The 27995-nt window shown below is 39.3% G+C and overlaps 1 protein-coding gene across 1 annotated transcript; it reads left to right on the forward strand.

The window, feature by feature from the left end:
• Window positions 1-33: 33 nt before the first annotated feature.
• Abhd17b (abhydrolase domain containing 17B, depalmitoylase) lies at window positions 34-27995 on the forward strand. Its single transcript, XM_075973671.1, has 4 exons — window positions 34-547; window positions 20947-21416; window positions 24230-24409; window positions 26454-27995. Exons 2-4 carry the CDS (start codon window positions 20950-20952, stop codon window positions 26671-26673), a joined length of 867 nt encoding a protein of 288 aa, XP_075829786.1. The 5' UTR covers window positions 34-547; window positions 20947-20949; the 3' UTR covers window positions 26674-27995.

The following is a 27995-nucleotide window of genomic DNA, read 5'->3' on the forward strand; positions in this document are numbered from 1 at the left end:
CGAACGCTCCCAGCCTGTCCGCGGCTCGGGAGCGTAGCGACTCGGCTGCGCGGTTTGTGATTGGTGGAGGGTGGGCGAGGCCGGGGAGCCTGCCCGCCTGCAGCCCGGAGCCCGGGTCAGCTTCGGCGCCCTCCTCCTCCTCCTCCAGTCAGTGACCAGCTCCAGCCGGGCCGCGCGCCGCTCGCCCCCCGCGTCCCTCCCGCTCCCGCTCCCGCCGCGGCTGCGCGCTCCGCCGCCTGGCGGGCTTCGGAAGCACCGAGGAAGGCGGGCTGCGGACAAGCCAAGGCCGGCCCTGCGGTGCGGACGGCGACCACGGCCGCGCGACACCTCAGGCCGGAGAGCCCCGGCGGCGGCCGCCCCTCGCGCCGGGGCCGTTAGTCAGCAGAACGCGAACGCGCGTGGAAGGGGGGGTCACACGAAGCGCGCCCGGCCACCGCAGCGCTCGTTCGCGTCCTCGCCGAGCCGGGCCGGGCCGCGCGCAGAGTCGGCGGCGGGCGGCGCCCCGCGGAGGACAGCGCGTCGGCGGCCCGCGGCCGCCCAGCTGCAGGTGCGTGGGGCCGGGCTGCTGGGGAGGGGGGGGGGGGTCGCCGTTCTGCGCGGGGCGGGGAGGGAGGAACAGGCCGGGAGGCTCCGGGGGAGCTGGACTGCCGAGCGGAGACCGGCGCGTCCCGGGCCTCCTCTCCCTCCGGGAGGACCGCAGGATGGGGTCGGGCGCCGCTCCCCTGCCCTGGATCTGGGCCGCTCGTGGGCCCTCGCTCTCGGCTCGGTGTCCGGGTCCGGCCGGTCTCGATTTTAGATGGAGTCCTCCGGGAGCTTGAGCGGGGAAGCCCGCTCCGGCTGTCGCGGGCGCTGCTTTCGATGGCTTGAACTTCGATCATCCGTGAATGAGAGCTCTCGGGGGTTGGATTTGAATTGAAAGTTAGGGAGTCCTGTTTGAAATTCTGTTTAATATTGAGCCGGGGGGGAAAAAGTTGTGTTCAATTAGATTGTAGTGTGTGGAGGACGTTCGGAGGATTTAACCCCGGCTTCTTGTTTAAAACAAAACCAAAAAAAAAAAAACCCGAAAACGTTCAGAGTTTGAATCGAGGTGAGATTGCTGTCAAAAGCAGAACATTTAGTTCTGTCATTGATGCTCTGCTTTAAGGCAAAATGAAGCAGATTTGGTAAGAAAAGATTAGAATAACGGGGCACGGAAAGGGTGACCTTTAAATTTTACCTAGGAGCTTATGAAAGGTATTCTTTGTGCGGTATGTAGTGTTTGATCCCTAAGATAATTCATTGACATTTTTTTCAAGCCTTCAGTATATAAAAAGAATTTTGGACACCTTGGGCCAGCATTTGAAACTACCTATTAAGTCTTGAGTAGAAGCAGGTGCTCTTTGTGATGATATTCATTTGCTTATATTAGAGGGGATTTTTCGGTAAACGAACATTTATTTTGTAGAGAATTTATATCCGTAAGATTGGCGCATGAATTCAGTTGGGTGATATACTTACACGGAGCCAATGCAGTATTTTGAACATCACCATTATTGTTGGTGTCCATGTGTGCTACCGAAATTTGTTTTGGGAGAAGGGGCATTACGAAAGGAAAATGGTGAAGGCCATCGTGTTTAAGCTGAAAATGGATAAAATCTCTGTGCGCCTTCATTACTGTTTCAGACCTGGGAGGAAGTAGCTAGCACCCTCACTCATATACTTTGACCTTTCTTTTCTTCTACTCAAGTATTACTACGGTTAATTGGCAAAGATAGGATTAGATAGATTTTCAGCAAGCTAGGCAGCTTTAAATTTGTCCCTTGGTGTACAATACCCTGGTTGATATGTGGCTTGATTTTTTTTTTTAAGCACCATCACCCGTTTTGTATGTGAGTGAAATGGCCACTGAAAAAGCAGGGTCTCCCCCATCCCCAACACATAACAATCATCACAAAGTTCTAGGACAAAATGATGATTTTAGTAGTTTAATAAATGCAGTAGACAGCCGGGCGGTGGTGGCGCACGCCTTTAATCCCAGCACTCGGGAGGCAGAGGCAGGCGGATCTCTGTGAGTTCGAGACCAGCCTGGTCTACAAGAGCTAGTTCCAGGACAGGCTCCAAAACCACAGAGAAACCCTGTCTCGAAAAACCAAAAAAAAAAAAAAAAATGCAGTAGAATGAAGCCATTGGTGTCGTGTTCTGTCACCAGATTGGTCTATAACTCCAAGCATGCTGTTCTAGTCTGAATCAGTGTCTACATTAGTAATATAAAACTAATAAAATGTGCCACCTGCTTAGGTGGAGCACTTGTTGCTCCTGCAGAGGACCTGTGTTCCCTTCCCAGGACCCACATGGTGGCTCATAACCATTGCTAACTCCAGTTTCAGGAAATGTGTCACCCTCTTCTGATCTCCATGAACACCAGACCTGGTGCATATATAAGCAGACAAAACATCCATGCACATAAAAAAAAATCTAAATTTCTTTTTAATTTAAAAATGATCCACCTGCTCAGTTTAGAAGAGAAGAGTTACTAATTGATAGACTTTTGTGTTTGTATTGGTATTCTAACAAGTGTTAGCAAGGGAATTTAGGGTTTATGAACTTCGTTGGTATATTTACCAGTAGATTTCACTTCTACACTAACTTTGATTTTTCTTGTAATTCTCAAAATAACATATCCTTTTCCTACCCTGTTAGGGATCTCTCATTTACATTACCTTGTCTGTCTCAGACTTGTGAGTTGGGAAAATGGCTTTTTGGCTTTTACAGATTTAGTAAAGACTAGAGAAATGAATTACTTAAATTGCCTAAAGTAAGACAGTAGGAACTGAGACTTGAACCCCAATCTTTTGACTTTTCCTCAGTCCTTGGTGTGTTGAAGCAGTCTTCCATACTATGTCTGTACTCAGCAGTTTTTCTTTAGACTCTGTAAAGTGACGATATAGCAGTATCAGTGTGGTGGCATAAAATCTGAAAATCCACGTGCCGTTCATCTAGTTGAAGAAACATAACAGCAAATCAAAAGGATCCTTTCCCTATATCTTATAAATCTTCCCAAGTCCCATTATCCTTCTCCCACTTCAACCATTCACCTTAAATTGTCATGTCTCCTTGCTGTCAGTGTTCATATAAACAGCATCTAGATCTCTGAACGTGTGTGTGTACACATAATTTTGATGATCTTAAGTTTCTTTAAGCATGATGTTTATATCTTCCTGTAGCTTGTTTTCTTGATTTGACCAAAATTCATCCATATTTTTCCAAGTATTTCTGCTTTGTTTTCACTGCTTTATCATATAAATGTTCTATGGCCAACTATGTGTACAACAGCAGTTTCAAAATTATTTTGTTTAGTGATGTCCTTGGTGTCTTTATGTATACTCTGGCATTTGCACAAGGAAATAGCTCAGCACTGTTTTCTGAAACAGTCTCCCTGTCCTTTTAAGCCAAGACAGGGAGACCTTAAGTTGGCCTTCAAGTTGAGATCCTCAGTCTCCCCAGTGCTGGGATTGGGGGCTAGTACCACCACTACCAGCTTATCTTCCTATATATGTATTCAAGTGTGTATCCAAGACATCTCCAGCTGTTAGTTCTTGACCCTGTACCCTCTTTTATTAAAAAATTCCTTGAAGTTTTTTAGAACTGATCTTAGTAAGATACCAAAATAATTTAAGAAATGTATTTCATGGGTCAATAATAGAACAGCTACACTCAAGTTTTGCTCATATGGACAGCATCAGAACCCCCCAGGAGTTTGTTATGTCTGCAGTGCCTCAGGCCCTATTCCACTGGCTCGGATGCAGAAGATTAATGGGATTGCAGTGTCCACATTAAAGCCTAGGAAGTACTGTTAGATTGAGGGACTCTGCCCCAGTAGTTGGTAGCATCGCTGTCAGCACAGTTGCTTCCACTGCCCATTCTGATTGTTCTGCTGAGTTGCCTTCAGATACCACAAGCAGCACTGTTGCAGACAAGTGACTTTTATAAAATAACAAACTTAACTCTCTGCCCCAAGGGTTTCAGTTGCTGTGAAGAGACACCATGACCATGGCGACTCTTATAAAAGAAAACATTTAATTGGGTGCTTGCAGTTCAGAGGTTCAGACCATTATCATGGTGGGCCATGGTGGCATGCAGGCAGACATGGTGCTGGAAAAAGAGTTGAGAGATTTATATCTTGATACACAGGCAACGGAAAGTGAACGGAGATACTGGGCATGGCTGAAGCATATATGAGACCTCAAAGCCCACCTCCACAATAACACACTTCCTCCAACAAGGCCATATCTACTCCAAAGCCCACCACTCAGTAGTGCCACTACTGCTGAGCTCGTGAGGGCCATTTACTTTCAAACCACCATACCCCCCTTAAAGTTTGAGGAAAACTAAATAAAGTCTTCTCTTTCCACACAAGATAAATTATTTAATTTCATCATCTGTGTTAAAACAATATAACTAGATAGTAAGTACACTTTTAGAAATACAGGTAGTACCTTGGAAGTAGAGCCATTAACTCACAGGACTTGGAGCAGCATTATCTTTTTCTGGTTTGTTTGGATTTGGTTTCATTGGAGAGATGTAGAGTCAGGGACTCATTGTGTATCCTCTGCTAGCCTTCAACTACTGATCCTCTCTCAAAGTCTAGCGCTACAGAATTATCTTCATACAGGGAAAGTACCTGGGTTCTCCCTGGCTTTTGGGTAAATGGTGCCTAATTCATTATACTTGAAGGCCATCAGTAAGAAAGATTACCCTCGTGCATAAATCTTAGTAATAGATTGCTAAACCACAGGATAGTGGTTGCTTGTGCCAGTAATGGATGTGATGGGTTTTTCCATCTTAATTAATACTTTAGATTTACTAGTTTTTGGAGGATGAAATGGTACTTTGATTTCATTTTCATTCGCATCTCCAGTTATTTGTATTTTTGGCAATAGTTTGATTTATTTGTTGGCCTTATGTATTCTTTTTCTGTTTGCTCAATTTTACTTTATTTTCTGCATAACAGATTGGGGTTTTAAAGGGCTTTAAAGATACCTTCTTCCATCTTTCTAGTGGTTTTCATTTTGAATATTATTTTACTAATTTTAATTTAATAATTTCATGTATTTAATGTTTTGAAGCAGCGTCTTACTCTGAATCCTGGGCTGACCTCAGAGCAGTAGCAGTAGCAGTCTTTTGATTTAGCCTACCAAGTGGTGGGATTGGCTCCATGTCTGATGGAGAATTTATTTTAATGTCAAATTTATCATACTTTCGTGTTTTCACACTTAGATCTTGTGGTGGTTGGTGTTGTCAGCTTATCAGAATCTAGACTCCGGCCATGCCTGTGGGGAGCGTTTTGGTTGTGTTAATTGATACTGGAGCACCCATCCCACTCACAAGTGAGACCATTCTCTGGGCAGGGCCTTGGGTCACAGTGAGGGAACTAAGCACCTGTGTGTTCACCTCTGCTTTCTGCTCTGAATGAATGCAGTGTAACCAGCTGCTTTAAGCTCTTGACATTTGGACTCCCCACCATGATAAATGGATGGATGAACTGTACACTGAACTGTGAGCCAGAATTCACTTTCTCCCTTTAGCTGCTTTTGTCAACATTACTTTTATCACAAAAAAGATCTGGAAGTCACGTGAATTTTTTTTTCTGTAAATTTCTGAATTCTCCTTATGAATTAAATGTATTCATTGAAAGAATCTGCCTTTTTAATGAATTGACTATTTTAGTGTTAATGTTCTCTGTTGACATTATAGTGATGATCATTGTATTTAGTTAGTATCCCTATATCGAAAATTAAAATTTGGCAACTCTTGGACAGGAGATACGACATGAGTTTGGGTCCAAGCACCTACATTGTGTGGCTAACAACTACCTGTAACTCCAGCTCCAGGGAATCTGACACCTTTTTCTGGTTTCCACAGGCACCGTATGTGCGTGGACACAAACATGTACACATCAACACAAGGATAATAAAACTTTAAAGAATAATAAAATTAGATGACTGTTGTCATTGCAGAATTTTTTTAAGAGGGAGAAATTCTTGGAATCTGCAACCATTCCTTTAGAGTACAGGTTGAACATCCCTAATGTGAAAATTTAAACTCTGAAATGCCCAACTTTCTTGAGTATTGGCATAATGGTCAAAAATTTCAGATTTTTGGAGCATTTTAGGATGTCTGACTTTCAAGTTAGGAATGCTCAGCTAGTAAAAATCTAAGAAAAATATTTCAAATATGTTTCTGTCTTCCTCACTTCACATGGTATGCTCAAGCTGTACGTGGAATCTTATGTTCCATCTGGGCTGACATTCAGCTTCTAGATGCATAGAACATGGCAGGGACTTTTGTCACTGATCAGTATCCAGATCCTGATCACAATCAGCTTTACATTTTTTTCATCTTTTTTTAAAATTTTGGTTAGGGTTTTTTTTTTTTAAATAAAACAATTTTAGTCTCTAGTAGAATAAAATGTCACAGTAAATTAAAATATTTAAATGTAAGTTGGCTCAGATATGGGGCCTATTTTGTTTCCTTGGGAACTATAAAAAAAAAGTTTAAACAAATTATTCTGGGCAGCTTAAAAGGAAAAGTGAGAGTGTGTCCACTGCACTGTTCAGTGTTGTAGGATTGATTTTGGTGGTGGAGGGAGGCTCGTGAGCAAAATAAATAAAGCTACCTGACTTTTTCCTAGAACTTAGCATCTTGGAGAGGATCATTGTTAATATATATAACAGATAAAATGTCTCATAATGTTCGAAGGTGATAGACATTGCAGAACAAGTAGAAGACAGTCGAGGAGAGTATAGGAAGCAATTTGACCTACTAAATAGGGTGGTCATGCTAGGTTTCATTGAACAGGGGAGAATGAGACAAGTCATGCCGTCAGCGAAGGAATCAGCTGTGCAGGTTATTACCAAATCCAGTAAGAGTGGGCAGAAGAGTCTTGATAATAGGCCTGTGTGCCTGGCTCTCCCACTTTGAAATTGTGTGAGCTTAGAAAAATTAATTAACTTAAAAACAGTCTCGTTTTCCTCGTCTATAAAAGTATGGCAATATAAGAAAAGTGTTATTAAGATTAAGAGATAAGTAAAAGGACCCACCCCTCACTTTATTCTCATGTGGAGAACTGTACTTTGTTTTCATAGTATATGTCACAGCTTGTAATTATCTGCATCATGGTTTGATAAAGTTTATCTCACCCTTCTGAAATATTGATGGGAAGAACCAGTCTGTGCAGTACTGACTATTTCATCTACTTACAATCACAGACAACCTGTAGACCTTTTTGCGAATTTGGAAGTTACCTCTTACAGATTTGTTGAGAGTGTTTTGTGTTTATACGGTCTTTTGAATAAGAGCTTCAGACTGAGTTGCAGGCACTAGCTCACTAATCCTTACATCTGTGATGAAAGCAGTAGGTTTGTTTCATCCTGCACTTTAAAACTTCAGATACTGCTGGATCACATAGTGACATAAAAGCAAAGCAAATTTGGATCACATTGGGTCATTTTTCTAGCCCCGTTCCCCCATTCCCCGCTTTCTACAATATTGCTAAAATTCACAGAAAAGCAAAATTATATAAGCTATAAATATTTAGATTTAGCCTTTGGAAATAATATCAAAACATGAAGTTAATGTTCTAGTCATGATTTCATTTTCAATTTCTCTTTCATAGAGCTCCTCAAAATATTTGAGAAGTATTAGAAATAATCATAGAGTAGCAATATATTGTATGTAGGGCTAAAGAATTCTTTTTAGTATGGCTTTGTTGGGGAGTTTCAGATTTATTTTGAGGATATACAGTCACATGAAATGATAGGAATTAGAAAATACAGAGATGGGGATGTATCTCATTGAAAGAAGTCTTCACACTTAAGGTCATGCTCAACTTTATTAGCGATCAGGGAAATGCAAATCAAGACAACTTTAAGATACCATCTTACATCTGTCAGAATGGCTAAAATCAAAAACATCAATGATAGCCTTTGCTGGAGAGGTTGTGGAGAAAGGGGTACACTCATCCATTGCTGGTGGGAATGCAAACTTATGCAACCACTCTGGAAATCAGTGTGGCGGTTTCTCAGGAAATTCGGGATCAACCTACCCCAGGACCCAGCAATACCACTCTTGGGAATATACCCAAGAGAGGCCTTATCATACAACAAAAGTATATGCTCTACTATGTTTATAGCAGCATTGTTTGTAATAGCCAGAACCTGGAAACAACCTAGATGCCCTTCAATGGAAGAATGGATGAAGAAAGTATGGAATATATACATATTAGAGTACTACTCAGCAGTAAAAAACAATGACTTCTTGAAGTTTGCATACAAATGGATAGAAATAGAAAACACTATCCTGAGTGAGGTAAGCCAGACCCAAAAAGAGGAACATGGGATGTACTCACTCATACTTGGTTTCTAGCCATAAACCAAGGACATTGAGCCTATAATTAGTGATCCTAGAGAAGCTAAATAAGAAGGAGAACCCAAAGAAAAACATATAGGCATCCTCCTGAATATTAACCTTCATCAAGCGATGAAATGAGACAGAGACCCACATTGGAGCACCGGACAGAAATCTCAAGGTCCAAGTCAGGAGCAGAAGGAGAGAGAGCACGAACAAGAAACTCAGGACCGCGAGGGGTGCACCCACACACTGAGACAATGGGGATGTTCTATCGGGAACTCACCAAGGCCAGCTGGCCTGGGTCTGAAAAAGCATGGGATAAAACCGGACTCGCTGAACGTAGTGGACAATGAGGACTACTGAGAACTCAAGAACAATGGCAATGGGTTTTTGATCCTACTGCACGTACTGGCTTTGTGGGAGCCTAGGCAGTTTGGATGCTCACCTTACTAGACCTGGATGGAGGTGGGTGGTCCTTGGACTTCCCACAGGGCGGGGAACCCTGATTGCTCTTTGGGCTGATGAGGGAGGGAGTCTTGATCTGGGGAGGGGGACTTCATGGGGGAGGGGAGGGAAATGAGAGGCGGTGGAGGGAGGAGGCAGAAATCTTTAATAAATAAATAAATAAAATAAATAGCTATATGGAAACAAAAAAAAGAAAGAAAAAAAAGAAAGAGGTCTTGACTGGTTATGACGGAGCCCTAGATACAATTCCCAGTACTAGGGGGGAAATGAGTATGACACTCATTTACTGTAGTTCAGGATAAAGAATTAAAGGATTGAGCCGGTGGTGGTGGCGCACGCCTTTAATCCCAGCACTCGGGAGGCAGAGGCAGGCGGATCTCTGTGAGTTCGAGACCAGCCTGGTCTAGAAGAGCTAGTTCCAGGACAGGCTCCAAAGTCACAGAGAAACCCTGTCTCGAAAAACAAAAAAAAAAAAGAATTAAAGGATTGAGACAGCCTCATTTTTTTGTTCTAGTCAATCGCTATAGGACAAAACAAAATATATGCCTCCAGGAACAACGAAAAAAAATGGAAGGCTGTTTATCAGTCAGTTGTAATAAACTTGACATCTGCGTTTAGAGTGTCCTTCAGTATGCTTTGAAACCAGATAATTTGACACAGTTTGTGTAATAACCTCCAAAGTATTCTGTCCCCAGATCGTGACCTAGATTTTGTTTCTGATTAATGACTTATACAGTGTACAGATAACCGTGTGTGTGCACATAGGTATTTAAAAAAAGTTGATAGTTTGTATCTGAAATAATACAGTGTACATTTGGGGAGGGGGGGACCTCTGGCTGTTTATCTCAAGCTTGCCTTAACTCTTCCTCTCTCAGATACCCAAATAGCTGGTTACATTTTGTTCACCCATTTTACAGTAAAGTTACATTTTGTTTAGAGCTTTTTAAGAGACTTCAGTACGTCTATTATTACTTAAATGTTTAGAGCAAGAAGGTAGTATTAGTGAGAACTTCTTGTTTTTAAAGGGCATTTCAAAATAAACCACTAGGATATTAGCATCATCATTTTATCTATTAAGCACCATAAAAATATTTGTTTCACAAAATGGAAATACAAAAATCAAAGTGAAGCTATAACTGAAGAGAAGATCTAAACCACATAGCATGGGCATAGCACAGTTCAGGGGAGATTTTTATTTTCCCTTGAGAAAGAAATAAACCTTACATAAGCTTTGATGTGGGGGAGAGTAAAGTTCTTATTTGGAGGGAAATGATAGGGAAGATTTTATCAGTAGATTATGCACAGTATATGCAAATGCATAGAAGCAAAAGCGTGTCTGTTTCCCAAGATCAGCATGATTGGGAGAATAAATGAGTAGAAAAATAAAAGAGTAGAGGCCAGGATGTAGCGGGGGACCTATGGGCATCCTAAAGTATTTTGGCTTATTCATGAAGGCCTACAGGCCTATTGAAAAATGTAAATAGGAAAGTGACATCACCTGGTGAGAATGCAGAGTATTGATTAGATAGATATGTGGTAGAAATTGCACAGTATTTTTATAATGCCTGCTGGAAAATAGTTAAGACATGGCTGAGGATTGATGGAGGATACAAGGGAAAGAAGGGTTGGCCTAATGTGGCAGAAAGTACAAGGAGCTAAATACAGATTGAAATTTAGAGTGCAGCGTTTAATGGAAATATTAGAAAAATCTTAAGATTAGATAGGTTTTTAGTGTTCAGAGCCCTGAGTTTAGCCAAGCATGGAACTTATTCCTGTAACCCTAGCAGAATTGTTTGAGGCTAGCCAGGTTGGGGTATAGCTTTTGTGGGGAAGGGAATCGAGAGTCTGAATGAAATGTAAAGATAGAAGACAAGACCAATCTGTCTGAAAAATAAAAACTTGCAATGACTTCAGAAATTGAGGCTGAAGATTAGCTTTAAGAAGGAAGGAAAGAACAATAGTTACATACTCCAAAATGATATGTTAAAGTTAAGTAAAAACTCATTGTATTTTGGTACTGTAAGAGGTTAATAAAAGAAATATTAAATCATATTTTTTAGGCACACCTGTATTTTTGTGTGTAAAAAGTCTTTGTTTATAAACAGAAGAAATAAACACCAGGAGAAGACAGACAGCAGAAATTGATGTACAGATTCTATGACTGGTTAGTGGGGATCTCTGATCATTATGAGTGAAACTTCCTGAGGAGAAAAAAAGACAGTCATGGTTTGATTAATTTCTGATATTTAGACTTTAATCTTCCCAGCAAAGTTGCAGTTCACAGTTGAGAAAACTTGAGGCACCAAGAAGTTGATTGCCTGAAGTCTCTCTCTCTCTCTCTCTCTCTCTCTCTCTCTCTCTCTCTCTCTCTCTCTCTCTCTCTCTCTCTCACACACACACACACACACACACACACACACACACACACGGTCACTAAGGTATGACTTGAATGTGTATGTGTCTAGTTCCAGAGGCCAGGCCGCAGGTTAAAACCTGATGTATTAGGACCATCTTTTTTCTTTTTGTTTTGTTTTGTTTGTTTTGTTTTGTTGCTTTGGCTGTCCTAGAACTTGATTTATAGACCAGGCTGGCCTCGAACTCAAAAATCCACCTGCCTCTCCCTCCTGAGTGCTGGGATTAAAGGTGTGCACCATCACCATCTTTTAAGACCAGTTTCTTTGCTAAAAGTGTCAAACCTGATCACGGGATCTGCATTCTGAAAACTCACATGTCCCAATCTCGATATGGATACTGGGACACATGCACATTCACATAAATACACAACTGTGTGAACACATAAATGAGTGTAATTTAAAATAATTTTAATTGAAAAAAAGATGAGGCTGTTTACGTTTTGTCTAGTAAAATCACTTCAAAGAAATAAAAACAGCACCTATTAGCATTGTTTAATTTTTTATAAAATGTTTTGATTTTCTCAAAATTTAACATTATAAAAGTAGGAGAAACAACTTCAGAATAGAAAGCATCCAATTAAATAAAAATGTATTTGCCTTAAAATTGATATACACTCCCCATTTCTAAACCTGACTGCCTTTAAAAAATAGCTAATATTGGTAACTGTGCCCATAATCCCAGCACCGAAAAGGCTTAGGTCGAAGATCCTGAGCTTGAGGTCAGCCTAGGCTACATTAGCAAGACTCTGCCTGTGTTGAAATAAGTAAATAATTTATATTCATATTAAATTTATGTGACATATCTAATTTATCTGTAACTGTTTCTGTTTTGCCAAAGAATGGTGAAAGCTTTACCACAAACTAGCACTATCTTCAAACCACCACTGCCCAGAAATAGGAAATGCTATTATGAAATAGCAATTCTGTATGCAAAAGCATAGTACATTACTGTTTCTAAATAAAATACAGGGCTAGAGAGATGGCTTAGAGATTAAGAGCACTGAATGCTCTTCCAGAGGACCCGGGTTCAATTCCCAGTAACCATATGGTGGCTCACAACCATCTATAATGAGATCCTCCCCTCTTCTGGCATGCAAGCAGAACGCTATATAATAAATGATCTTTTTTTAAAAAACATTAAGGCTGAAGATTTTATTGTGTTCATAAAAACTGTTCTATTGCTGTGATTCTATTTTTTGATTGAGGGGAGGAGGCTGTTCTAGAACTCACTGTGTATAGGGTAGCCTGGACTCAGAGTTATGCCTACCTCTGCCTCCTGAGTGCTGGGATTAAATGGGACTAAAGGTGTATGCCACCACACCTGACTCTTCTGTTAATTGTGTTTTTTCTTAAACTGCGGGAAAAAAAAATAACAACTCTTAACTGTTCCTTCTCATTCCATCTTTGAGGAGAACTTGGATTCTTGGCAACAGTCATTTTTTTAGTTATGCTACTCTGGTTGAGGTTTCTAGTAGCTAAAACTGACCAACGAGTAAATGACAAGGAAAGACACTTCTAAAGTTAAATTTACAGCTGTCATGATATTCGGGGCATCAGCTAATAATGCATCAACTAAGGGACGTGTGCTATCTATCCCTAGGGTTGCATGAACAAATTGCTCTTTTTTTTTCAAGTGCCCCCAGCTATTTAAAAATGAATACTTCAGCGAGATCAATCTTGCCTGTTAACACACATTTCAAAGTTATTACATCATCTCAAAAACTCTTAAACATAGAGGAATGTGTAATTTTTGCCAACTCGGAGCTTTAAATTATCTCTTCAAGGACCAAGCTGACCAAAATGGCAACACACACACACACACACACACACACACACACGCCTGATTAGCTGGAAGCATGTCCTGTCTTGGAAGGAAAGGATTTGTCTGGATATATATATATATATATCTCCCAAGATGACCTGGAACTCAAGATCCACATGTTTCTGTTTTCCAAGTGCTGAGTTACAGGCACACTTAGAACCCTTAATCTTGACTTTTCCCCACCATCCAAATGACATTTTTATTATTATTTTTAGGTGTATATGTTTGATGTTGAGGAGAGGGGTACCATAGCATGCTTATTGAGATCAGGTGACATCTTTGTGGAGATGATTCTCTTCCTTCCACCTTTATATAAGTTGCAGGCATTGAACTCTGGTCATCAAGCTTGTACAGCAAACCCTTTACCCACTTAGCCATCTTATTGTCTTCTCCCCATAAATAGCACATTGTTTATTTAAAGATTTATTTTTTTATTATCTTTATAAGTTCTGTGTAAATGTGAAGGGAATATGTGCGTGTGAGTGTCAGGTGCCCATGTAGGCCAGCCAGACATGTCAGTTCTCCCTGGAGCTGGAGTTACAGGCAGTTGTGAACCATCCAATGAGAATTCTGGGACTAGAACTCAGGTCCTCTTTTAAGTGCCTTATGTGCTGTTAAACCATTGAGCCATCTCTCCAGTCCCTCATCCACATGACACTCTCTTGATAAGTTTTATTGTATTTTAAATTGTGTTTTTATGTGCTAGTATCTGTGAGTGTGTACATGTGAATGCAGGTGCCCGTGGAAGTCAGAGACATTGAATGCCATGAAACTAGAGTCAAAAACAGCTGGAAGCCACCTGACCTAAGTGCTGCGAACTCAACTCAGGTTTTCTGCAAGAACAGTACAAGCTCTTTAACTATTAAGCCATCTCTCCAGCACCTCAAATGAAACTTTTTAAGGACTTTGCAACCTTATGCAGGAACATATGGCACAGTTTGAGGGATAAAATATATAGTTAGTAGTGTTAGGACTATAATTGATGAATTGATATAGAATTGGTATTTATATGCTGTAGTTAATGGATTTAATCAGGTAATATATGTCTATTTAGCAATAAACACATTATCCTAATAGTAATTCTCACCTCAGTGGTCTGTTCACTTGGTTGCCTCCCTAATTTTAAACATTCAGAAATACATAGAGTACAATGTAGATAAAAACAAAATCCAGTGGTACCAGTTTTCATAAAAAAATTTTAGCCACAAATATGTATATAATATATATATATATTCTATTATATGTATATAACAGAACTCTGATTCAAAACAACAAAATAACCTCCTTCCTGAAAACCTACTTGGCATTATCCCAACTTATACTATGTGTAGTCTTTGTAATATGGTAACTGACTTCAGGAATAAACACAATCTAAAAGGCCTAGACACTGGACTGGAGAGATGGCTCAGCCATTAAGAGTACATAATGCCCTTGCAGAAGACCAGAGTTTAGTTCTGAGCACCAGTGTCAGGTGTCTCACACCTGTCTTTACGTTCAGGTCCAGGGAATTTTGATGCCTCTGGCCTCTGTATATACATGCTCATACACAAACACATAATTAAAAATGACAAACAAATTATAGATACACAGATATTAGTGACGCCCATGGATAAATATATGTCAGGAATCACAATGTTTAGCTATAAGAACATATGTGAACCCTGTAAACTACAACAGTAAGTGAAAGTGTCAGGTTGGGTTAAGAGGTGATCTAAGTCCAATTTATAGAACACCTTTGAGAACCTGTACAGAGTTCAGTTTTATTAGGAGTATAGAGGGAAGCTATCAAGTTGGGTTTTTTTTTTTTTTCTTTCGAGACAAGGTTTCTCTGTGTAGCACTAGCTGTTCTGTAGACCAGACTGGCCATGAACTCAAAGATTCTAAAGGCCCCACTCAAAGTGTTTTTAAAGCAGAGTTCATTACTTTTAAGCTGTCTTAAAAAAAAAAAAAAGTATAGGTTCAGATTTAGAGGACTTATGAGAAGAAATTCACATTTACTGTCTAAAAGGTTTTCATTTGTTACATATATTTTTAGTTGTTACTTCTTTTCTCTTTTAATCTTTTTGTCAAAACCAGAAACTACAGAAGAGTAGAAAAGATAATACCAGTGCAAATCAGATCTTTCCTTAATGGCTGTATTCTCCTTAACAATTACAGCCTCTTTTCCAGCACATGCCTTGGCTATAACATTAAGATTGGCAGTATTTGTTTCTTCTTCAAAATAACCATGCAGCTAGTCAATATTAAGCTGTCTAGAAATTTCCCTGAAATATTAGTCTATAACCCTGGGCAATTCTTAAGACATGGGCAGAAAGTAACAACATATTTTACTAAACTATCACAGAATGTCTTTAGTCCAATCGCCAGCATTGCCCAGCTTTTGAGCTGGGCCTCCACAGTCTGGGTAACTCTTAGCACTACTGTCTTCTGAGCTTCTACTATGGTGACTCATTAGGCTCTTCTTACAGCATTTAGCCACTTTTCTTGTCCGAAGTGTCACAGCAGTAACCCACTCCCTGGTACCTACTTCTGTATTAGTTACTTGTTCATTGCTGTGATAAATCACATAACTAATGCAACTTAACAAGATTTATTTGAGCTGACAGGTACCAGTGGGTTAGAGCCCATGATGGTGGAGTGGGAGCATAGCAGCAGGATGCTGAGGGCTCACATCTTGAATCACAAGCACAAAGCAGAAAGAGCAAACTCAGAATGGGTCAAGTCTTTAAGCTCTCAATGCTTACCTGAGGTGGCACACTTCTTCTGACCATATCACACCTCCCCAGACCTCCCCAAATCGTGCCATCAATGAGAACCAAGCATTTTAAATCCTCAAGATAAGGTGGACATCTCATTCAAATCACCCCACCCTTGTTGCCATACTTGGCCAACAGTTTAGAACACTTTGTTGGCCTCTGTCAGCTCTAGCTTAAATAATTTTTAGAACTTTACTAGTAGTCATTTCTTAAAAAAATAAAAATCACTGCTTGTTCTTATTTGCCTTATTTTAAAGGGGGACTATAAATCAAAGTCTTAAATTTAAGTCTTAAAATTTTGTTGTGAAGTTATTTACAGTACCATTTAACATTACATGAGTCTACATGTTGTTGCTCTACTTAAATCTTGAAGTAATGCCATATTTAAATATAGAACCAATTCTGGCTATGCAAAATGTGCCTACTAGTGCAGTGCTGACAAGTCTGTGGTGGGGTAGCCAAATCCTTTCTATTTTGATTTGAGGTATGTTTCACCTTAAAATTCTATCTAGTACTGTAAAGCTCATGGCTGGAGAGGTCATAGGTGGCCCTATGGGGCAAGCTACTACTTCTCTTTCTTGTAATTGAACATTTTTGTACCTATTTAAATGTCTTCCAAACATTTATTTTGTGCCTATAGATTAGTTAGTGGAGCGGCAGCTTTTGTCAGAGATGCTTTTTTGTTTGTTTTCAAAAACAGGGTCTCACTATGTAGGACTGGCTGTACTGACCTCAGACTCGCAGATATCTGCCTCCTAAGTCCTGGGTTTAAAGGTGTATCCCACTAACTAAGCCTGGCATGACATTTTTCTTTTTGCAATGATCAGCAGTACCTGCACATACTCATACTGGTCAAAGTGATGAAAATAAGTGACTGTTGAATGCTCAACCTTAAGTGGAACATCGATACAATCTTCTTCCACAGCTAGGGAGTGTTATGAAACACTTATCTCCCGGGTATGACATGACTATTGACCAAAAAAGGGAAAGAAAAGAAAGATCAGTGGATGGAGGTTCTCCATACTTGTTTTTATAAGAATGCAGACTCTTGAGAGTAAGATTCAATGAATGATAGCTCACTTCTGAGAGATGTACAATACATTTACTCATTTGGATGGGACATGAGCCTTAGGCATGTGAGTTATACTGAAGTTATAACTTCTTGAAGTCCAGATCTAAGAATACCTCCCTGATGGCAGCCTGTGAAACCCCTAAGTATACTGTTGAAGTTGTGGGTAGATAAAGGTTCAAACTTGTAAGCAGTAGGATGTAATCATGGGACTGATGTCTACACAGAGAGCCCTGCACTCACCAAAAGATAGTAAAGGGAGGAACATAAATACATGCTGCTCAAGCCTCTCCCACGCCTCCAGGCTAGATTTCCTGTGTAACATGTATGTGGTTATCTACTTACTCTCACTAATGGTAGCTTTTGGACAGTGATGTCTCACTCTCACTCTTGCGTCAGCACCAATTCTGTAAAACCTCCCAGTGCTCAGGAATAAGCCTGCCCATAGCTTACAGTGTTCAGAAGAAGTTCTTTTCCAGGTAGAAATTGTAACATTAATCATTAAAAAAGAAAATACCTTTTTCAGTTACAAAGCACACCAGTACTAATGGATCCAGAGATTTTACCCTGATGACCAGCCTTTCACCTAACTAGTTAGTGTATGTAACCAGACAAACAGTGTGTCTGGCTCTGGGTCTAGTGCCTTCTGTTACTTACTCTCTTGTCTACGTGTAAAATCAGGACAGAGTAGTTTTTGTATACTTTGAGCATGGATCTGAGATTGATTTAAAATTTCAGGCCCCAAAACTAAAGGTAATGTCTTGGAGAAAGACAGCAGGACAGATAGAAAGCAGCTGAGCAGAATCCAGGAATGTTAAACTAGAGCAAGTAGGTTCAAAAGAAAGTAAAATGTAGAGTCCTGAGATAAGGCCGTGAGATGGGCTCAAGGGCTGGAAGCTGGATCAGCTTCAAAGTTGGTTTCTGTGCCACTGTCACTTCTCCCCAAGCTCTGCTAAACATGTACAAGCAGTTTCCAAGCTTTTGTAGAAACAGATCATTTGGGTGATAGAACTTCAGTTAACACGCCTTACTGCGGCAGCTTAGTTTAAATTTCAGATATTGTTTACCTCTTGTTAACAAACATCCATTCCATTTGTCCAGTACTGGAGTATGTGGATTCAAAAAGACTTTTTTTCTGGTGTCTTCATCTGCCCATTCCTGTCATGAAACTTTAGTATTTTTGTGGGTATGACAGGAGGTGCATGCTCATCTGGATGCAGATTTGGCACTGGCAGGTCTGGTCAGCAAACCCCAAAAATCCTCCTCTCCTCCTCCCCAGCACTGGGATTACAAGGGCATGCCACACCATCACACCCACATTTTTAGTTGACTTCTAGCTCTAGAAGGAATTAAGGTCATGGCAAGTGCTTTACTGAGCCAACTCCCCAGCTCAGGCATTAATTTTTATAACCAAAATGTCCATGTGTTCTGGTTTAGCTTGCTGGTAGAGCGCTTACTCCTTATGCATCCGAATAGAATATTAAGCATCAAAACTAATGGTAGGCAGGCGTAGCATGGGTTAAGGTAGGCTAACCTGGGCTGCATTGTTAGACTATATTTTATTTGAGTTGGGGTCTCACTGTCTATAGACTAGGCACTGTCTATAGACTAGGCACTGTCTATATAATAGCCTTGAACTCAGGTCTATTTTAAGATATCTAAGGATGTGTACATCAGAGTGTGTGCCTCTAGAAAGGGAAATAAGGATGGTATAGAAAACAGGACAGTCTGCCAGGGAGGAGGAAATTGGAAGTGTCTTGAAAAGACAAGGTCACCTCAATGTTAGATTGTCTTAGTTAAGATTTCTCTTGCTGTATAAACACCACGACCATAAGCAATTTGCAAGATTTATTTGATTTTACAGCTTTTAGTCCATCATCCAGGGAAGTCAGGGCAAGAGCCTAGAAGCAGGAACTGATGGAGTAGTACTCCTGGCTTGCATGCACTTTATGGTTTGCTCATTTTCTCTCTTTTTAAATTGTATCTTAAGCATAGACATATATAAGTTTATGTTAATGGCATAAGCACTTCTTAGTTCCTTATTTTTTGTTCACCTAACACTCAACAGTCATGTATTAGCACTTTGGCCATTATGAATCTGTGTATTAACTACAGAAGTGACTTCTGGCCAAAATCCAGAGCAGCACTAATTTATGAGCAGTAGCAAGAAGGAAGTTTTCAGGCCAGTTATACTTGATTTCTTTGTGTCCTACAACAACCAATAGCTCATATGAAGTTATCCCATGCCTGGCACTGAGATTTTCATTTATTAACAACCATGCTTTCTGCAGGGAGTATTGTCCAACATGCAGGGTTCCTTTGTTCAAACTCATTTTAATTGTATTTTTTAAATTAGCTTACAAGTAAGGTAATGCATTTCCAGAGAACAATTTCATGCATCTTTAGTTTTGGGTAACCTTTCCTCCACCCTGTCCCTTCACTACTACTTCTGCTTAAACTTTTAGCCCCTAATATCAACACACACACATACATGCATAATATATGCATTCTGTCCCCTTGCCCATTAAGGCTTCGTCTTACCCACAATAGGCCCTTTCTAGCTTCTTGACCTCTACAGATAATCCATATTAAGCATACAAATAAAAACCTCAAAGCTTTGAGCTATATGAGAGGAAATGTGTGACGTTTGTCTTGCCAAACCTCATTTGTTTCGCTTAATATGATGTCCTCCAGTTGTATCCCAATTCCTGAAAATTTTATAATTTCATTTTTCTTTAGAGATGATTAGAATTCCATTGTGTGTATGTACCACATTTTCATTACCCATTCATGAGCCGACAGACGTAAAGAATAGTTTCCTTCCCTAGTTATTGTAAATAGAGTGGCAGTGAGCATGGATGTGCAAAGAGGATTTGAATCCATTAGGTAGATGTCCAGGAGAGGAATAAATTGATTATATTTGTTTTTAACTTTCTGGAAAACCTTCGCAAGTATGTCCATAGGGGCTAGACCAATTTACATTTTGTGTATTTCCCTTTCCCTACCTTCTAACCAACATCTGCTGTTGCTTGTTTTCTTGATGATAACCATTCTGACTAGGTTGAAGTGTAATCTCAGAGTAATTTTAATTTTCACTTCCCTGATAGCTAATGATGAAAATTTTAATGTATAGCTGTTTCTCTTTCATTCTCCATTTTAATAATATCTGCATTAAAGTTTTCTTTTTTTCTCTGTGTTTATTTGTCATTGTAATTTGAATTCCCTTGAATTTTATGTGAACCATAAATTATAAACTAAAATAATAGGTTTGTGATGTGAAAGGATTGTACCACTTAGTTGAGCTACTTCAAGGACTCAAAACCCTGTTTCTAAGTGAATATAACAGGGCCTAGTGTCTTACCCTGGCTCACTTGTACACATCTCTTTTCTCAAACTGATACACAAGGTGTGGCTTACTGGCAAGGTTCCAGGTGACAGCTTGTGTCTTTCTCCTCTGGCAGCTCCATGGCTTCTCCTGACTCCGCCTTCATTCTCCCAGCATTCAGTTTAGTTTTACTTCTATTCTGCCCTGTGCAAGCCAGTGCAAATTCTTTATTCATTAACCAATAAAAGCAAGACATTGACAGAAGGACTTCCCACACCAACAAGGTTCTTTCTTGAGTATGAAGATATAAACATAAATACATACACGTGTCACACAAACTGCCAACAATAGTGTCTCCAAATGCTCTTGTTTATTGACTTTCCAGTGGGATTCTGAGATTTTTTGTCAAGTTACTAGAAATTGCCAGCTAACCTAACCACACCTTCTATCTTGTTTGGAGAAATACTTAAATGTTTTTGTTAAGTAGGATAATCACTTCTTTTAGAAATGTACAGTATTTAAGTCTGTCTATTTCCAGCAATGTTTTGCCTCACTCCAGAATTTAAAGTATTTCTAGAACAATGTCAGCAAATATATTTGGGAGAGTTCTTGATTACAGTTAACAGACATTGACTACCAATAATACTTACTCATGTGCAGAGTCCACATTGAGTTATTAAAATATTTCTTGTCTTTTTCTTTTTCAGAAGATGAATAATCTTTCATTTAGCGAGCTATGTTGCCTCTTCTGTTGTCCACCTTGCCCAGGAAAAATTGCTTCAAAGTTAGCATTTTTGCCACCTGACCCAACATACACTCTGATGTGTGATGAAAGTGGAAGCCGCTGGACTTTACACCTGTCAGAAAGAGCGGACTGGCAATACTCTTCCAGAGAAAAAGATGCTATTGAGTGTTTCATGACGAGAACCAGTAAAGGCAATAGAATCGCTTGTATGTTTGTGCGTTGTTCACCCAGTGCTAAATATACCTTACTCTTCTCACATGGAAATGCTGTTGATCTTGGTCAGATGAGCAGCTTTTACATAGGTCTGGGGTCCCGGATTAACTGTAATATATTCTCATACGATTATTCTGGATACGGTGCTAGTTCTGGAAAACCAACAGAGAAGAACCTATATGCAGATGTTGAAGCTGCCTGGCTGGCTCTTCGGACAAGGTAATCATTATGGGGATCACTGTACCCCGACAGTGGTTAAGTTAAGCAGAATGGAAAGCATTTTTAACATATGTGCTTTGAACTACAATATGAGGCTATTTGCAGTATATATAGATTAACTATACATAACTATATAAACTAATATATATATACACACTAAATATACAAACTAACTATACATATAAAGTATTAAACTAACAGTTTGAAATTTTGTATAATAGCCAAAGCAGTCTTTAAAATAGCTGATTTATATGTGGATGTCAGTGCCTATGTGAATGTATGCTGTTTTTGTTTGTTTGTGGTTTTTTTTGTTGTTTTTGTTTTTCAAGATAGGGTTTCTCCGTGTAGCCCTGGCTGTCCTGGAACTCACTGTGTAGATCAGATTGGACTCAAACTCACAGAGATTGCCTTCCTCTGCCTCCTTAGTGCTGGGATTAAAGGAATGCACTACTATGTCTGGCTTAATCTTTTTAATAAATCTAATTTCCAGTATTAGTGAAGAACAGGAACTGAATTAAACCCTTAAATAATTCCACATACTAAAAAGTATTAAAAGAGTTTTTGTATTATCTGTCATGTTGAACTGTATCTTAGTTGGGTTTCTATTGCTGTAAATAAACACCATGACCACAGCAGCATTTAATTGGGGCCGGCGTACAGTTTCAGAGGTTTAGTCCATTATCATCATGGAAGGCAGCATGCAGAGAAGCATGGTGCTGGAGAAGGAGCTGAGAGGTCTACATATTGATCTATAGGCAAGAGCAAGCCAACTGTACCAGTGGGCATGGCTTGAGCATATATGAGACCTCAAAACCTGCCTCCATAGTGACACACTTTCTCTAACAAGGCTATACCTCCTAATAGTGGCACTCCCTGTGGGCCAAGCATTCAAATACATGAGTCTTTGGGGACCATACCTTTTCAAAGCACCACAAACTGAAAATACAGTGGAATTGCTAGTAGTGTAAGTAGTCTTGGGAAATTGACAGGCTTCTAAGCCTGTTTCTTTGTCTATTTAATGAAGAGGTTGTGGTGAATGGCACCCAAGATCCTGTCCAGTTCTAGAAATTGACCCTCAAATTAGAATAGGCCTGCCTTGTATTTCTTCTGTCATTTTGCAAGTTTAACACATCTTTTGTATATCCTTAAAGTAGTTCAATACATGTATGTTAAAATACTTTTTATTCTGTTCTTATATAGTATAATTTAAGTAACCAAGAAAACGGAAATACAGTATGAACTTTTTAATACAATATGATCTTTTAAGAAAATTGAGAATCTCTAATAGTAGATTCTGACTTTCTGGTGGGTGGGTCAGCAGGGTCAAAAATGGGTGTGGTCGTCTATACAATCTTCTCCCACAAGCTTCAGTCTCTGTGTGATTTCATGGAAAGACTAATGAAAGTCAGTATATCTGCGCTAAGTACAGGTTTACTATCAATTTACTGTGGTTTTGACTATCTGATCATTAAGCAGCTTAAGTAGATTGAGTGATCTCTAAAGTTCTTTTTAACTCGTTATTCTCAAATTGTTACTGCCTAACTAGAAGCTCTTGATTCTTGCTCGTCTTGAGTTTTGATATTGCTGACTTTAACCCCAGACCTACAATTGCTATGTGCATGCAGTGTTGTTAGGCAGCTGACGACAATAGTATGGTATGGTCTCAAGATGTGCTGATGTTGCAGATGCTCATCCTCCCAGCTTCTTGGCTACTGGGAGCTTTTCTGGGTTTAAGTAGCATGTCAAGTCAGGAATAGGTAGGTCCACCTCTGGTGGTACCCTTTGTACCTGTGGAGGACAGATTGAAGAAGCTGTGGAGAGGTATCTCATTGCCTGAATAGTAACGGACATAGGAAGAGCTCCTGGTGAATGGTCAGATTCTCAAAAATCCCCCTGACCTCTCCAAAGGATTAGACACTGCTGTCCAAATCACTCCTAGTTGCCAGAAACGACCACTCTGCCTTCTAAGTGGAGCAGCATAGAAAAAGTCTCTGTAACCTTTCGCCCTTCATTCATCAGCTCCCGTGGCACCTCATCTACACCTGAAGTAGTTTATGGTTGAAACAACTACATTATAAACAAGTAACACCTCACTTCCTGGAGCATCTTAGATAGCCAGCCAATTTTTATGGAGTCAGTGAGTTCACATACTTAAATCTATAGTGCTGTCAAATGGAATAAACTGACTTTCTTAAGAGTTTTCGCACATATTCTATTCCTAACTAAACAATGCCATTTGGAACTCTAGGTCATTTGATTATGTTTGTACGTTCTGGTCTATCTCTGTGAATAACCATAGGGAGATTTCAAGAAATACTGTAAGTTGATCTTGACAAAAAAGTCTTAAGTTCTGTATTCTTTCCATACTATAACTTTATGCAGCATCTCATTAGTATGGCCAGTTTAGAAAAATCACACAACCTGCTCTTGATGGACAGAGAAACCAAAAACATCTGTTTATTAGATAGAAAATTATATCTCACACTAAATAACACTAAATATTAACCATTAGACCATTGAAATATGAGTGGTACAATATATTCCAAACCTTAAATTACTAAAATACAACAAATGACTTAATTTTCTTTCATTAAATTGAAGTTTTAAAAAACCTTAGAAGTTACTTTCCCTAAAGATTAGAATTGAGCATGAACTTATCCAGAGTATAGAGCTTGTTATAACATTGAAAATGATGGCTAAGAAATTAAAATTTTTAAATATAAATTGGCATTGTCTCATGAGACATTCTGTAGCAAATCTTTAGAATAATGGAATATTTCTAACTATATCTTTCAAATTTGCGAATTTCTTAGATATGGCATCCGCCCTGAAAATGTGATTATTTATGGCCAGAGCATAGGAACGGTACCATCTGTGGATCTTGCTGCTCGGTATGAGAGTGCTGCTGTTATTCTTCATTCTCCTTTGACCTCAGGAATGCGAGTTGCTTTCCCTGATACCAAGAAGACCTACTGTTTTGATGCGTTCCCAAAGTAAGTTCAATATTCACAAGCAGTCCATTCCAAGCACCTTATAATAAGGTATATCACTGAGCTTCTGCTTCATGTATTGATTGCATAGAAATTATGGAAAGCTAGCTTGAAGAGAGTATTAACACATGACTTATAAAAAAAGGTTAAATGTTTGAGAATGAAATGGTGGCCTTAGATCTTAAGCAGCGGCATGAATGCTGGAAAGAGAACGAATTTCCAAATGTAAATTAACAGTCAGCAGCAGGTAAGATTCCACAAAGAACAACTTGACTAAGCCCCAGGCTGTAGTAAGTACTGCTGTACTACATAGTATCGAATAGATTTGAGAAAAGGACTGCTTCTTGCTTTCCAAGGCAAACAGTGGCTGCCACCTGCCTTCATCTGTGGAAAAAAGTTAATGGCCTATTTTTCTCAAGGACAGGGAAAAGGCAAGAAGTTGGAAAGCTGGCACTTTTCATTGGGTCTTCTTTCCTCTGTTGGCAGGAATACAAAGGATATTTTTGTGAATGGGAAGCCAGAAGCCAAGTCATCACTTGGTTCTTTAGCAGAAGAGCAAAAGTTATTTCAAAAAACAGTATTTATTCAGTGTTGGACTAGAGAGATGTTACAAACATGAGGACCTGAGTTCTTTCCCTAAATTCCGTGTTTAATTAAAAACACAAACAAAAAGAAACTGGTGCTCGCAAGTAAATGAGCTAGTGTCAGAGCTGGTGAGGGTCGGAATAGAAATTCCTGGGGCTCCTGGGCCACTGAACATAGTCTGTTTAGCTGAGTGATGGGAGTTACAGAGTTGGTCGGTGACACATACCCCACTTTTTCTGTCTGTTTCATGATTGGCCTACCTAGATACTTACCAGAAATAAGCTAGTTGAAAAAGAAAATACACTGTTAATTCCTCTATGATGGACATTTCTGCATTGTTTTATTGGGAAACGGAGCCTTGAGAGTACAGAGATTGCTTGGCAGTTTCACTGAGTAATAAGATTCCATCTTACTTGATAGTTAAATTGTTTTTCTCTGTGTCCAGATTGGAGGGGGAAGGGTTGCAGAAAACATGTTTGTAAGATTTCCACTGCATAGTTTCTTCTCTCAAGTTGCCTCTCTAAAATTCTGTTTGCTTTGGTCTCTGTCATACATTTGAAGTGTTCTCTTCAGTATCTGATCATTCTTGGCTATGTACTCTTATGTAAGAGAGGAGAACCAAAGAGCTTCTCTGGTACACTTGTGCAAAGAAAACTGTGGAACTCTGCCTTGGATGAGGAAGCCTGCCAGCCAGCATCCTCAGAAGCCAAACAAGCTCCACAGAGCCAGCCTTTTATGTGTTGTGTGACTGTGGTACCTCTCCCCTAAGCTGGAGTACTGCATCTACAGACCTTTCAAAGTTGAAGGAAGAAAGTTCCTCAGCTTTTCTAAGAAGTCTGGGAAAGAGGGACCTTATTGTATTTAAACAGACATTGAAGGATTCCTTCATGTTTCAGTCCCTCCCCCCATCTCCATGGCAATGCCTTGGCCCTCTGGGGTATTTCCATTGTAACTTGCTTCTTCACTTTGCCTCCTGTTTACTTTACATTGTGGTTTTGCCTCCCGTTTTAATTGGTTGTTTTACACATTCATCTGCTTTCTAGCTTCAAGCCTTTTTACATTAATAGTCTTCCTGTTTTTTGTTAGTTTATAACCTTAAACCAGAACAAAACCAAAAACATTGTGCTTGAATTTTAGTAACTGATAACAGGGAATGAAATTAGAGCAGTCAGGTGTCATCCTTGGTTTGTTTCTTGAAAGCTAGGGAAAAGTCAGCACTGTAGGAAGGTGTTTCCGGGTAAGGGTGGCCCTGAGTGACTCAAGCAGAACAGGTGTGCAGAGATGACTCTTCCACCCCTGGGAGTGCATAGAAAGGGTGGTTGGCTGGGTCCTGCTTCAGCCCTAAGTGGCTTCCATTCCTAATGCTGATCTGTATGCTTGTAATGTTCTAACACAAGATACTTGCTTTCCTTTTTATATAGTTTATTGATTTTTTTTACTTCCTTTCTCTTTTTCTCTCCAGTATTGACAAAATCTCTAAGATAACCTCTCCAGTATTAATAATTCATGGGACTGAAGATGAAGTCATTGACTTTTCGCATGGCCTCGCATTATTTGAGCGTTGCCAAAGACCTGTGGAGCCTCTTTGGGTTGAAGGGGCAGGACACAATGATGTGGAGCTTTACGGACAATACCTTGAGAGGTTAAAACAGTTTGTGTCACAGGAACTGGTAAATTTGTAAACTACTCTGTAAATTTGCATACTGGGTTTTCTTTTCTTGCTGAACTGCACTCCTTGGTAAATAACTTAAAACCTGAAGGTTTTGTTTACAAATCATGTATGTTGCCTTCATAACTGTACAGGTAATGATTTGTTAACAGACTTAATGAAGGTTTTAATTACCAGAACTAGAAACTGGAAATAGCAGTATCATGCAGTCAGGCTGTATAATTTATATTTTTTTCTGTGAATTTTTTTTAAACATCAAGATGAGTACTGTATGAAATTTTAATTCTTTAAAATCAAATGCTGTAAAAGTATTGCCAAATGCTTTTGCATATCAAAAGCAAGTTTATAAATATTTTTAAACATCTCAAATGTACTAAATATCCTGGTATACAAATGTAATATTCTTTCAAAAAGCTGTATATCTAAAGTAATTCAAGTACTCAGAATAAACTGTAAAAATTAAAACTGTATGAAAACACCCAAGTTAACTAGAGTTGACCTGACCTATACTCTGTTGTACAGAGATAGAGGCTTAAATGGTTATTTTACTGTAAAAATACATTGACTTTTCTGTAGTCTCCTATTATAGTACATGATCCTTTAAAAAAAAATGAAGTCTTAATTTTTATGCCATCTGTTAACTTACCAGCTGTTCATCGTGTAAATGAGAAGTCCTGATGGCGCTGAATTTTAGCTAGTTTTGATTTATGTTTGGTACTGTGAGACAACTACTTAAGATTTTCGTTCAGTTATTTAAAAGACATTTAGGGCTTCAAGAATGATTTTGTATGCAATGTTGTTTTAAATTTTGACTAATTAGAATTGTAGTAGTCTTCCTTATATGAATACTTGAAACTCCATTAGTTGTTCTTCAAGACTACAGACAGACTGGCTGTTTGGTCCCTTTCCACCTTCACTGTTTTTAAGAGTAGGGCCTGTTCTTTTGGGTTACTATTTGAGAATGTCATTGGTTCACTCCTGAATACAGTGGATAAGAAAACATGTCTTACATTTTATATTAACAAGTAGAGTAAAAAATAAATAAATAAAGCTCACACACAAAAACTAAGTTGCCTTTCCTTGAATGAATCTTGCCTGAATAAATGAAAGTAAAATAAAAATTAAACTAATGGTATGTAGTCTAATTTGTAATGAATGAGAATTGAAATAATACACACTGTGGATATGTTTTTAAGGCCTTATGTAGTTTTAATTGTTCTGCTTGTTCTGTGGTTATGTCTAAGACTATAGTATATGATTCTTCAAAGTATATCAAGTATTGTGAATGCTTTGGTTCCAATATGTCAAATTAACAGTAAAACAGCAAATGTATCA

This window comes from Microtus pennsylvanicus, chromosome 5 (genome assembly GCF_037038515.1).
Source record: "Microtus pennsylvanicus isolate mMicPen1 chromosome 5, mMicPen1.hap1, whole genome shotgun sequence".
Taxonomy (NCBI): Eukaryota; Metazoa; Chordata; class Mammalia; order Rodentia; family Cricetidae; genus Microtus; species Microtus pennsylvanicus.